Below are 13,146 nucleotides of genomic sequence, written 5' to 3' on the forward strand. Positions count from 1 at the left end.
TCTTTCTCTCTCTCTCTCTCTCTTTCTCTCTCTCTTTCTCTCTCTCTTTCTCTCTCTCTTCTCTCTCTCTTTCTCTCTCTCTTTTTATTTTTGTTTTGTATAGGCAGGCTAAAGACTATCCAGAAAGGAGGAGATATGTGCTGACTAAAATATTGACATAAACCTATACCCAGCATTGGCATTCAGGACTTAGGTGCAGCATGGGGAGTGCTGGGTCATATTTTGTGGTTTCTTTCAAGCAATTCTCTGGTTTTTAAATCTAGTGTTTGCTGGTAATTTTTGAAGTAACTCTCATGCCTGGTATAATATACAATCTTTTAATGCTGGTTGAAATTTACCCAGGTAAAATCTGTTGAAGGCAACTTTATGAATAGGACGTAAGATTATTATTGAGTTATCAATTTTTAGTGGTTTTTTTGCTACACCTGTGAGCTAGAATTTGATTTTGCTGCCATTAATGGAAAACTTGTCTTCTCCCACAAGTATTTAGACAGCTAAACTGTGGGGAAAATTTTCAGCTGACTTGTGTTGTTTGTCCACAGCTGTTGTTCTACATATTCCTGATTCAAATTGGTGGGACATGAAATATTTGTAGGAGATGGGTGGAAAGGGGCTGTGATTATTTTTTCTTTAGAGAATCAGTTACTGGAAAACTAACACAGGGATTTTCAATTTTTTTCTTCCAACTGTGGATGTAGAACTTGAAACAACAATGATTTTCTTTGATTTTTCTCAGCATTTCAAATGTAACAGCACTGCCATCGTTTTTTCTGAGTAGACATAGTCTCTGTCTGGAGGCCCCAGCTTCCTATGCCTCACTATCTTCTAGTCTAGTTTTTTTAATAACTTGCCAAGAGTGACAAGATTTGCGTATTTTGCCTTTTAAAATTCATGCATGCACATGAATTATCCAGTTTTTCTTTGCCAGTGGCTGGTCTCCTCAGAGAGAGATGGAAAGGTGGAAAAATTCTGCTGTTTTCTGTTTGTTTGTCTGGCTTGTGAATATTTTGAGGGAAAAAGTCTTTTTAGTTTAAATGTTTCTCCAAGTATTCAGTCTAGGTACTCAGTGCTAAGCTTCCTAATTAACCTACAGAGTACTTGTTGCAGCTGAAGGATTTCTTACCTCTGTGCAACTTTGTAAATGGTCAGTAATTTCTGTGATGTGTTGCTGAGACAATCAGTCTGTAATTGACTTAGAGATTTAAAGTGAGTCTCTTGCTGACATTGTGTTTATTGTTTGGAGTGCCAGATTAATTACAGCATGCATTGTATTTGCTGTATTATGACCTCCATCTGCTTTTTATTAACTTTCTCTGTAAATGAGAAGCTGTCAGTGCGTACTGTTTCTTATATTTTGAAGAAAAATTTCCCCAAACCCCACAATTGTGTACTTTAAAAATTAAAGAGCCGTTGTGTTTAGATCACAAGTTTGTGTATTTCTTTTGTTTCTGGAGCAGCTGACTCAAGCATAGATGACTCCTCCTTGTTTTGCAATAAATAAATGGACAGAAAGACCATCCCAGGCCATTTGAAACTCTGCCACAGGAGTTCGTGTTGGTTCTCTCTGATCTGAGCAGTCAGACACGCACAATCCCACAGCACCCCTTGTGCCAGCAGCTGGCAGCAAATCCCTCCTTTACTGGAGTCGCTTTTCCGAGCCTGCAGACTGCTGCCACTTCAGCAAACAGCCCCAGCCATTAATTCTTCGCGTGCAGGGTAGGTGACAGGCGAGAAGGCTTTGAAAGAAAGTCACGTTTGCTTGAGCCTTTTATCTCGTTTGTGCTCAGCTGGCCAGTGGTGCTGTGCTCGGGGGGTGTGTGCCTGCAGCCATGAGAGCTTAAAGTCATGAGTTTGTACTGGCTCAGAGGAAGATGAAATGTATTTATGGTCACACTGGTGAATGTTTTAAGGAAAATCTGGTGAAGGAGCCAGCAGTACTTTGTAGGCCATTGTACTTTAACTACACTTACACGAGAACAATTTGAATTTTCGTCATTCCTGTAGGAGTAGGAAGATTTTGGACTTCGGTGTTTTTGCTCGGGGCTTGCTGTGTTTTCTGCAAAGAACAGAGATTTGTTTACACTTGGCCAGACAAGGGAGGGGTAAAATACAAACACAGTTGTAATATGAAGGGAATTATCAAGGGGCTTAGCATCCAGTGAGTGTGCTTGGCAGTAACTGTAGTAAAACTGACATTTCAGGCCCTGGAATGCAGTAATATAAACTTATTGCTGTAATTAAATTACTTGAGAGTACAAATTTGTCGTGATCTTTCAGTGAAAATTTGAATTAGTTGATGTATTGGTTTTGGATTTTTAGCAGTTTGTAGCAAGCAGATACCTTGCAATGTACTCTGCACTGTGTTTGCATGTAAACTGTGTTCCACTCTGGTGCCCACCTTTCTATTTAAACTCAATTTTTGGGACATAAAATGCAGTTTCTCAAAGTGACTGCTGAAATTCACATTGCAGAGATGCTCAATAGCTGATTAATTTCCCTGAGGTGAGTTTTGCTCTTAGTCTAATAATGGGGAGAGACAGATGACAGAAGTAATGCAGAGAAAATTCATCTGAGAACAGCTCAGGAATGATTTCTTGATTTGAAAGGCAATGCTGGACATCTTTCAGGTGTTTGGTGTTTTTGTTTCTCAGTATATCACAAGGAAGTTACCCTAGCAGAGGAGTGTTTACCCACAGTGTGGGCAGTGTTTGCTTGCTCTGAGCCCCTCCCTGAAAAGAAAAGAAAAGCAGATGTTTTTAAGTCACTGTTCTTCAGGAGATGAAGGTTCTCTTCCCAAATCAGCTGTGACCTGCCTGTTATACTGGTGAAATTAATTTAATATCTGTGGATAAGAACCTTTTGATGTAAGGTATACAGCCCTCAGAGTGCCATATACAAATTGCCAAGATAAAAGCTAAGAAATGGACAATTATTACATGATTAAAATGTGATTTGATATTCGCATAACAAACTGTTGGTATAAAAGCATCTAGAAGGTTTTAGTATTCAGAACCAGTTGTCACCAGATGGATGATGTTTTTGTTGATCAGGTGCATCCCAAGTGGGTTTAGAAGGAAGATGGAAACACTCCTTTCGTTATCTCTCCATTTGCCTTTGTCTTCCTGGAGACTACAGCCTGCACAGTGGTGGTGCATGGAAAAAGCCAATACATTGCCATGCTGGCTGGAAAAAAAATGTGTACCTTGTGCTTCTAAAAAATAATAAAACAAATAGTCACAGTCAGTAGCAGAAGTTTGTTGATAATATAGCAATTTTTGAGTCAAATTTTATACACTTAAGATCATGGTAAATTTAAAATATGTATTGATTCTTCATATTTCAAGCCCAAGATGTAGAGATGGGTATGTGTTAATGATCTAACGCTGTCTCAGAAAATTACTTGCAGCCTCAAAAAAGAACTTTTTCTTTAGTATCTGTCTGTTGTAAGCAATGTAATTAATGTCTGGTACATGGGAAGAAAAACTAGGCAGTGAAAGTTGTCTGCTTGTACTGGAGTTCTTTTTTTAAGAGCCTACTAAGCCCTTGAATCAGTATTCCTGTGGACTCTCAGACTGAAGTTTTACTGGGTTGTCATCATTTTCATCTAATTCATGTAGCTGTTGCTACCTGAATAGCTCTCAAGAATACAGTTTAGATGATTCTTTACTGCACTTGCCATTTTTTTCTTTGTTTAGAAAAAAGAGAGCAAAGAACAAGTGCTACCTGTTCACCATGTTCATCAGGAATACAGTTGAAATACTGTGTAAATATGTAATAATTTGGGCAAGGAAAACTTTCCTGAGGAAAGTTCATTTCACAGAGTGTGATACTAAAGCAGGGAAAGTAAAGTATTTGTAATGGTGATATATTCTATGAACTCTCTTTGGCTTATCTTTGTCTGATGTCCTGTTGGGAGGCAGCTGTTTTTATCTTTCTGAAAACATTTCATTCCATCCTGATTCCCAGGAGGACAGATCTGTTTGTCCTGCTCACTCAGGCCTATATAGTGTCTTCATCTTTGCTGCAGACTAACTGCATCCTCCTGTTCCAGCCACAGAATTCTTCCTTTTGGTGGCTGTGCCCAAACCAGCTCACAAAGCAGGATGCAGTCAGAGAATCAGACATTAAAAGGTCCGGCAATAGCCAGGGATTGGATGTGGGAGCACTGCAAGGGAGGCTGAGCCTGAGGCGTTAATTTAAGATTACGAGTCAGATGATGTTTTTTGTTTTGAAAAACATAGTCACAAGGACTTTTTGAGAATGTGTGTGAAAAACTAAAATTATCTCATGGCTTATGCGTCAGAATTGCAACCCTGAGTATGAGTCTATGTCCAGTGAAGATACAGCAGTGTTATTTCTGATGGGAATGTTGTGGCTGTTCTCTAGGCCTTCTGTTAAGCTGATTTTACGGTACTACAGCTTTTTTCTTCTCTGTATTTCTTATTTTCTTCCCCAGGCATTGTGATTGTGTCTGTGCTTTGAGATACAATGGCAACAGATATTGAAGTCATGAACTGTGAAATTGTTTGGTCTGTGATGAAAAAAATAAGCCATAGCAGACTTTGTGTCCTGCTGAGAGACTGCCTTGCTTAGGGTGGCTTCTTGGGCTAAAGGCTGAGGAGCAACTGCCCAAGAGACAGCAGAAGGGCTGCATGGCGTGTGCCTTTTTGTGGCTGACTGTATTTGCAAAATGTCCCTAATGGCTCTTTTCAGAAGTAAAAAGGAATTTAAGCTAATCATGGTGGTAACTGAAGTTGTGTAACTGAAATGGAGTGTCTTGGTGATTACAATTAATTTATTCTTATTTCTTCTTTTCAGGTTTTCTTCTCCACCTTGGCCTTCCCCTTCTCCCTTGAAATCTGGTCACTTTTCTGTTTAAATTGCCATATGATCTGTTACCTCTTCCTTGTCTTCCCTCTTTGCTTATGCTTTAAGAGAAGTCTTTTCAACTTCATTTCCTCTGTCAGTGGTCTGAAATCCAGTCATCAATAGCTTATTTCTCCAAACATAATATTGTACAGGTAATCTATTTTTTAAAGCTTATCTGATGTTTCTGGCTAATTTTCACTTAATTCTGGGCATTTTGAATTTTCAGTGTTCTGCTGGGATATTTCAAAGCTGCTAGGAGATCCAAATGTGGGATTCAGCTATGATTCATGTACAAGTGCATCTCATTTCTTTCAATTTGTGAGGCTACATCCAACAGAGATTTCACTCTAAGAGCCATTTTAAGTAGCCTCTTGCAGATATTGACATTTGCTTTTGAGCTACACTGAAATCTTTGAGAAACAAGATTCTTTTCCCTGCTCTACCAGATGCTGTGCTGCATTTCTTAAGGTTTTTGTGTCTGTAAGGTGGGTGTGTTACTGAGTCTCTACTGTGTGAATATCTGTGTATGTATATGTATGTATGTGGATATAAGTGTATTACTGTAAATGGTGGTGAGAAGTGAGGAGGGGATTGCTGGCTGCACATCAGGCACTTGTTACAGGGCAGGGTTGAGAAGCAGTGTTCTGCTGGCTAATGCTCCTCAGGTGACAGCACGGCAGCAACCAAACCGTAACAAGAGTGAAGGGCTGCGTGTAAACTGCCTTTCCTGGGGAGAGCAGAGTGCAAGAACAGTGCAACAAATGTTTGCTTTTCCTCAGCTTCTTTCTCATGTCCTTAGTTGAACAGAAATTCTTCTAAAGATGGTTTGGAGTTAGGTAGCAGTAATGGGGAAAATTAAGAGTGAAAAAGTGCTGAGGAGACAAAGAGTCTTTCAAATGTGTGTGCACATATAGGCAGTGGCTCTAGCTCCTCCCAGGGACATTTCATAAACAGTTGTTTGTCCACAACAAATAGATCCCCCAGAACACCCAGAGCCTCGGGATATGTCTTTCTGAGGACACTGTTAATTGCTTGCAGCCCATGTTGAGTTTTATGAACTTCTGGGTAGGTTTTTGATCATGTCCAAGTTAGCTGGGCGAAATCTCGTTCATACAAAATGATGCTGCAGTCTAATTTCAGCTAAAACGAGGAAAAAAATGTGTGTTCAGTGATACCTCTGAGAAAATTCAGGAGTCTTCAGTAGGAAATGGCTCACTGCTTTCTGCCTTAATACACGAGTAGCTTTTTCCTGCAGTGGTTTAGGCCCTGGGAAGGAAGAGTGAGTGCCCTGAGTTGTATTGGAGAGAGGATAAGAATTCTTTTAGACTGGCAAGCCAACAGCACCAAGTGCACAAGTGATGAATTTACTTTATTATTCAATCAAGCTCTTTTGCATGTTCCCTTACTCCTGAGCATTTGCTCTACACTTTTAGCCTTAATGTTGCTTTTCCATGGCAATAGTTTGAGCCTATTTCAAGTCTCTCTTGGCTATTAAGTCATCTACTTTAGTGAGGGAATATCCACTCCTAAAACTGTACACATAGTATTTCCTAATATATTTATCGTCATTAAATAAATTGTTCCAATTTAATTATCCTTTCTTCCATATTAATAGTAAGATTTTTTTACCTTTTTGCTTAATTCGCTTGTCTTATAGGTCTATGTTTCTTCGTCTTGTTATAGAGTGATCAATTGCCCTTTCAGATGAGGACTTAGCACCTTCTGTGTGTTAATTTGTTGGGCTTTTTTTTCCCCTTTTAATTTCTCACATAGCTTAGTGTGTTTTTGTTGGTATGTTTGGGACAGACACATAACTTGTCCCTTTAAAAATGCTGGGTCTCTTGAGTCTTTTTGTTTGAATGGTTCAAGTTCTGTAATACTCTCAGGCTATTCAAATCTTAATCAGCCACTCTTAAGAATGACTGTCATCTGCCGTGGTGTTGCCCAGTTGTCTGGCTATTTTTAGAGTAATGGCATTTTGGTATTTGTGTCACTTAACTTAAGGCTGTTCATCCTGTAAACAAGCTGGATGCATAGCTGTGGTCTGAAGAGCTGCCCCAGACACTAAATGTAACACTTGAATTTCAGGAGAGGCCTACACAGTTAAACAGCTTCAATATCTGAAATATTTATTGTGTGGCAGAAGTTGGTGTAGATGCCTTTGCACTCGCACAAACATACTTTTGCATGAAAGAATTTTGTTTTGTTTACTGAAGTGTCACACACAATAATAGCAAAAAAGCTGGAGGCTTGCTGGTATAGCTGTGGACAAAGACTGGGGAGGTGAAACTGTGCCAAACTGTGGAGTGAGGAATCTGAGGATAGGAGCAATAAAAGACCACTTGAAGGCTGGAGTCTGGCAAAATTAAGACTCTTGAGAAAAATTTCCAGCAGTGTCTGTTGTGTAACTTTAGCTTTCTATTTTATGTAAATATTCATCCATTCTTGAGAGGGGGGGAAAAAAGACCTGTTAATTTTTTTTTCTTTTCCATTCCTTAGGAAGAATATACTGCCCTTCAAAATTGATGGAAAAAACTGATTACTATAGAAGGGCATTTTTAATAGTTTGCAAGACACTAATCATGTTATTTCTTATGGGTTAAAACCTTTTTCAGGGTCTGATACTACACTTTAAATAAAGTGTTAAAGTCTTATATGCTTTTAGCACACAGACCTCTTCTGAAGCCTTTGTTCTGTTTGCAAAGCTTTGGTGTCTCATGTCTTTATTTATAATAGGCACCTGTTCTTTGCTCTCTCTAGTTTTATATGGAGCATATCCCAGTTATATTGGGGGGTTTAAAAAAAAGGTGATTCCCCCCCCCCCCCCGCAGTGAAAACATTTATCAAACCTCATGTTCCTTAGGGATGAGGAATGACGTAGCATCACCTGGACAAGAGTGGGGAGTTGGTTGGCCTTGTTCAGTGGGTGGTTTCCTGCCAGCCAGGGCTGTGTGCCGGTGCCATGGCCACACGGATCAGTGGGAGCATGACTGGAGTGCTGGTTTGTGCTTATCTGCACTGGCAGTACCAGATATGTGTCCCACTTGTTACAGTTTTGTACCTGACAGTTCTCTTCACACCTGGGAGAGTGCCATGGATATTTTTGGGGGCTTTGACAGTGCATTGCTGCCGTCACACCTGTAGGTATTTCAAATATTAAATGTAGAGCTTTATCCAACCAAGATTTTTGGCTTAGTGCCTAAGACAAGGTAGGGTTTTTTTTCTAAATTAAATGTGACTGTTAATCCATGGAATCATCTGCAGAGTAAACAAGCTGTGATTCCACAGTCATATTAAGAAATTTTGTTTCTGAAATCAGAAACAGAAAATCAGGTTATTATGATCCAATTGTCTCTCTAAATTCTTAATTGATTCCTGAAATGATCTGTTTGTTGATGGTTATTTGGGTGCCTGTGAGTTTTCCTGCAGATCATACATAGTTTCAATGTGCTTTCAACTCATGCAAGGCCAATTAAAACACTTCAAAATCTTTTAGTTACAAGTAACTCTTTTCCAGCAAAATTTGATGAGGATGTTGTATTTAAATAGTGTTTCACTGAAGGAAAGAGCAAACAACTCTCAAAGGACAAATTTCTTTGACTTAAACTTACTGGTTTTGTATCCATTTCCACCCACTGTGTCCTTGAGAAGTCAGGTAAGGAGAGGGTACTTAAGACAAATTTTGAAAGATTTTGGTAGCATATTTTAGAATTGTCCCTGGCATCAGTGGGTCCTTTTTTGCTTTGTGGGTTCTTTGTTTTTTGGGTTTTTTTTTAAATTGAGCAATTGAGCTTTTTTCATCTTAAAAGAACAAACAAGTGTAGAAATACAGGAGGCTTAGCTGGTGCTGTCAGTATCAACAGAAAAGAGATGTCCAACTTAGATGAGAAATGGAAAAAATAGGTATTCTAAACTGTATTTTCACTCATGAGTAAGCAAATAATATTATGGAATGATGCTAATCTCCTTTGGTACTAATAGGGTGCCAGGATTGATTTCAGGTGATTTTCCCACACATAATCTAATGTGTATTTAAATACGATATTTGAAATGTGTGAAAATCGGCTCCACAGTGGTGATGATGGTCTGGGTTTGTGTTTTTCCTGGTTGTATCTAAAGAGCACTTGGAGCACACACAGTGTGCTAGAATCTGCTTCTGGGAATTTCTGACTGCGACATCCACTTGAAGTATCATTTACAGCTTAAATGCATTAGAACCACATGGCTTCCTGTCAACTTAAAAAAGAAAAGAAAAATTGCCCTCAAGACTATTTTGTTGGGTTTTTGTTTGACTTTGCTCCATTGTGAAAGGCTGAAGCAGCAGATTTTTGAAGCTTCTGTAGCTTCTGTGTGCATACCATGTTTTAGTGACTATGGTTTTTCCGTTTTCAAAAATAAAATATATCTGCTTCTCAGAAAATGCTGCATTTTTCATGACCTTCATGAAACTTGGCAGTGAATCCTGTGTTCCTTCAGTGTTTCACATCCTCAGCTGAATGTACTCAGAACTTTTCAGTGGTAAAGACTGAAGGGCTTATTTTTACTGTTGGAATGAAGAGTATCCAGGCATGACCTAGAGTTTCAATTTTCAATTGAATAGAACAGGTTTACAGCCTGAAGTTGTATTATTTCACATTTCTTTAGTAGGGAAGTGATTTCAGTTACTGAGATGATGGAAGACGCAGATATGTTGTGTTACAGCTATTTTCTCCTGCCATTGAGAATATATTTATTTTTATATTCCCTACAATGTATGTGTTTGTCGATCATAATGAATTACATTAATTCAAAAAGAGTCTTGAATTCAAAACTCAAGAATTCTGAATTTGGAAGAGGGTTGAGAATTTTTTATTTTTTTTTTTTAAGAACAGTCCAGTATATCACAGCAGAAAAAGGCACTGAAAAAGGGAAGAGGACTCAAGAACAGAGGAAAAAGGCATCACCTGCAATATTATACCCTTGTTTATAACAGTTAGAAATGTGGGTGGTATTTAGGCATTTCTTTGTATCTTGTAATTGAAATTACATTTAATGTTTTGACTTGATGTTTTGCGCTGTGGCACTTCGTGCTCCTGGACACCAGATGGTGCTGCTAAACCGGCTGATGAGTAATTTTCACACTTGGAGTAATTCTTACTTGATTTAGTTCCAAACTTGGGCATGTACTGTCTGACCAGGTGTATATTATGCAGAACTCCACCTGCTAGCTCAGCCCAACACCTTGTGTTGTTTAAGGGCAGTGATCTGAAAATGATGATATAAAGCAAGTGGGCTGTAGAGTCAATATTTTAGATCTCACTGGGCAAAACCCACCATCAGCTGGTGTTCCTGCTAATTTATGTACTTGAACTTCAGCAATTTGTTTTAATAAAGTGTCATTTACATTTCACTTGATAACTGCAATCAGAAAACTTCGGGTGGAGGCACCTTTAGTGCCAGGCTAAAATGCCAAAGGATATTTGCAGAGACTAATTCAATATAATGAAGATGATGAGGGAGGGTTAGAGTTTGGTGGGCTGCCAAAAAACGTTGAGTTGTCTGCTATTACTTTTGGTTTGAGAAGATGTGCTATGAGATACGTAATTGCATTGCAGACAGTGTTTATGATACTGTGATATACATTCAAAATTTGATTTCTATTTATTTTAAGTTGGTTCTCATGTTTAGTAAATTCATCTGATAATCCCAATTGTGGGGCTGAAGGGATGGAATAAGACATTTTGGTATTCAGCTGAATCCCAAAGGCTGGTGGGCTGGTGGTACAGTTTATCAGTAGATTATAAATAATGGCCTCAAATTTATTTGAGCAGTGAGGAAATTTTTTTATAGATATTTTACTGTGTTTTTCTTACAAGTTTATTTCTTTTATAGATCCCCATATTAAAGTTTCTGGAAAAAAAGAAAACGTTAAAGAAGCAAAAGAGAAAATCATGTCTGTTTTGGACACAAAAGTAAGAAAACTTGCTTAGAGTGATACCTTAGCCCCTAATTTTGTGGTGATATTGATCTCTTTAACGGGCATATTTCAAGAGAAGGTATTTATGGACTTTATGGAGCAAAGTCTCCAATAAATGCCTTGCAGATGTTGATATTGGTGTATACCCACATATTTAAGCATTTTGCAAGAAAAATACTTGCTTGAAGCAGCTTTTCCAGATCTGAATTATATAGAAATAGTATTTCCAGCCATATGACTAAAAGCATAGGTGATTTGTTCAATGAATTGAGGTTTTACTTCAAAATCTGAAATACAGCTTCATTGCAAGCAATAGATTATGCAACCACTGCAGAGAACCTAAAATTTTGTTTGTTTGAAATTTGATTTTAGGAGTGTTGATGCTGTTATGTGTTTAATAGTTACTCTGTTCTTACACTCTGAAACATCAGGACCGGATCTGGATTTTGGTGGGGGTGGGGGGAGGTCTCTTCTGTTGATCAGATACTGTTTCCATTCAGCAGCAGCTCTTTTGGGGCAGTGTGAGTGATAAGCACCACTTTTTGCACAACTATTAACAACATTGCTATGAGCTGTGAACAACAGAGCTTTGAAGAATAGCTTTAGGCAGTGTTTGTGTATATTAAAAATTGATCTAACAAAAAAAATTGTTTAAGGAAGAAACAACACTGTTACTTGGTCCCATGGCTTTGATTTGCAAAGTCTTCATAATGCGATCCTTTCAGATCAAGCAGGGGTGTGTGACTTCAACTGAAAGAACATAGAATTAAAAGATATTAGATTAATTGCAAAAGGACATTGAAGTAAAAGTTGATGAAAGTCCAGAGGTATTTTAAAAGCCTTAGTCATTTTTTTGAAGATGCATCCTTTGGACTATTTATCTCCACATTATTTCCTCACTAGAAAAAAACAAGACCAAATTGATATCAAACTGATTGCCATTAAAAACATCATCCTTGAGTGGAAGTTAAGTAATAGCAAAAATACCTTGGAAATACAATTTTCATGTCGTTCTTGAAGTTATGTTAGCCTTAAAAACTTAAATACTCGGGTTCGGCTGTGACCGTGTCTAACTGTGGGTGCTTGATTTCCAGAGCAATCGGGTAACCTTAAAGATGGATGTTTCACATACAGAACATTCTCATGTGATAGGTAAAGGTGGCAATAATATTAAAAAAGTGATGGAAGAAACGGGATGCCATATCCATTTTCCAGACTCAAATAGAAACAATCAAGCAGAGAAAAGCAACCAAGTAAGTATTAATATTGAGCTCATTTGTATTGTAATTCCCTAGAGTATAAAACATTTCTAAACTTCTCTCATCAGTGTGATTTTTTTGGGGATGGTGTGCTCATGTTCAGGGAAATAGACTTTTGGTATTTACACTGTATGGAAAGTGCAGGGCTTCCTAAGTGAGCAAATCTTACAGATGGAAACAATTTGTCATGGCTCATGAATCACTTTAATTTTTTTAAGCTAAAATTACTTTGCACATGCAGAAGTCAGCAACTTAGTGTGAATGGTAGAGAAGTGGTATGAAAAAATCTGCTTTTGTAATTTTTTTCCTGTTCAACACAGTGACTTACCCAGCATAGTGATTAATTTTTTGGTACTTTTTGCTTAATATATAACTTAGTTGACGACTAAACTTAGCAAATAGCCAGCAGAAATGAATGTCCTATTGTAAGAGTTCAACTTCATTAGAATGACTCATTGAGCCTGAATTGTACATCTTTTCTTGTGCTAATATTAGTTCAATGTTTAGTTTCAAGTCTCTCATCCTTGTACTTAGAATTCCCTCTTGTGCATCCTAATGGCTGCTGAGCAAAATACAGTAATTTCAAAACATTCAAGAAAACCTACTGTTGCCAAATATTAGCATTGAGCACGTGTATACATTAGTAATTCCGTTATTTGACCTAAACCACTGTATTTTTTTGATGTATCCTTTTTTTCTAGCTGCTTAAATACATATAATCTAAGATGCTGTAAATTTATTTTACTGTCGGCTGTAGTTCTCAGCTAGTGTTTAGAGAACAATTAGGATGTCAGCAGATGTGAAATGTGTTGATTTTTTTTTTAGATTTGTTTTTTTTTGGGAGAGCACAGCTATCTGAATAACTTTTCCATGCCTCACTTGAAAATAGGATGCAATGTTTTTCATATTCTTGCTCTTCCAGGTGTCTATTGCAGGACAGCCAGCTGGAGTGGAGTCCGCAAGAGTCAGAATTCGGGTAATGCTCTAGCTCAGTGTAGGGTCCCTTTGAAAACACCTGCCAGGGAAAAAAATGCATGGTTTTGAGAAGCCTAGGGTTGTCTG

General features: G+C 38.0%; 1 protein-coding gene across 9 annotated transcripts in view; it reads left to right on the forward strand.

The window, feature by feature from the left end:
* BICC1 (BicC family RNA binding protein 1) overlaps positions 1-13,146 on the forward strand; it is a 93,071-nt gene that overhangs the window by 58,644 nt on the left and 21,281 nt on the right. For 6 of the 9 annotated variants that reach the window (XM_086899697.1, XM_086899691.1, XM_086899696.1 and 3 more), the window contains exons 4-6: positions 10,741-10,820; positions 11,920-12,078; positions 13,007-13,060. In XM_086899697.1, coding sequence (XP_086755823.1) covers positions 10,741-10,820; positions 11,920-12,078; positions 13,007-13,060 — 293 coding nt within the window. Of the gene's footprint in view, positions 1-1,521; positions 1,717-4,237; positions 4,411-4,818; positions 5,022-10,740; positions 10,821-11,919; positions 12,079-13,006; positions 13,061-13,146 lie in introns of those variants that run through there. The other 3 variants (XM_086899699.1, XM_086899698.1, XM_086899700.1) reach the window with 3 other exon arrangements.

Source organism: Cyanistes caeruleus, chromosome 8 (genome assembly GCF_971803275.1).
Source record: "Cyanistes caeruleus chromosome 8, bCyaCae1.hap1.1, whole genome shotgun sequence".
In the NCBI taxonomy this organism is placed as follows: Eukaryota; Metazoa; Chordata; class Aves; order Passeriformes; family Paridae; genus Cyanistes; species Cyanistes caeruleus.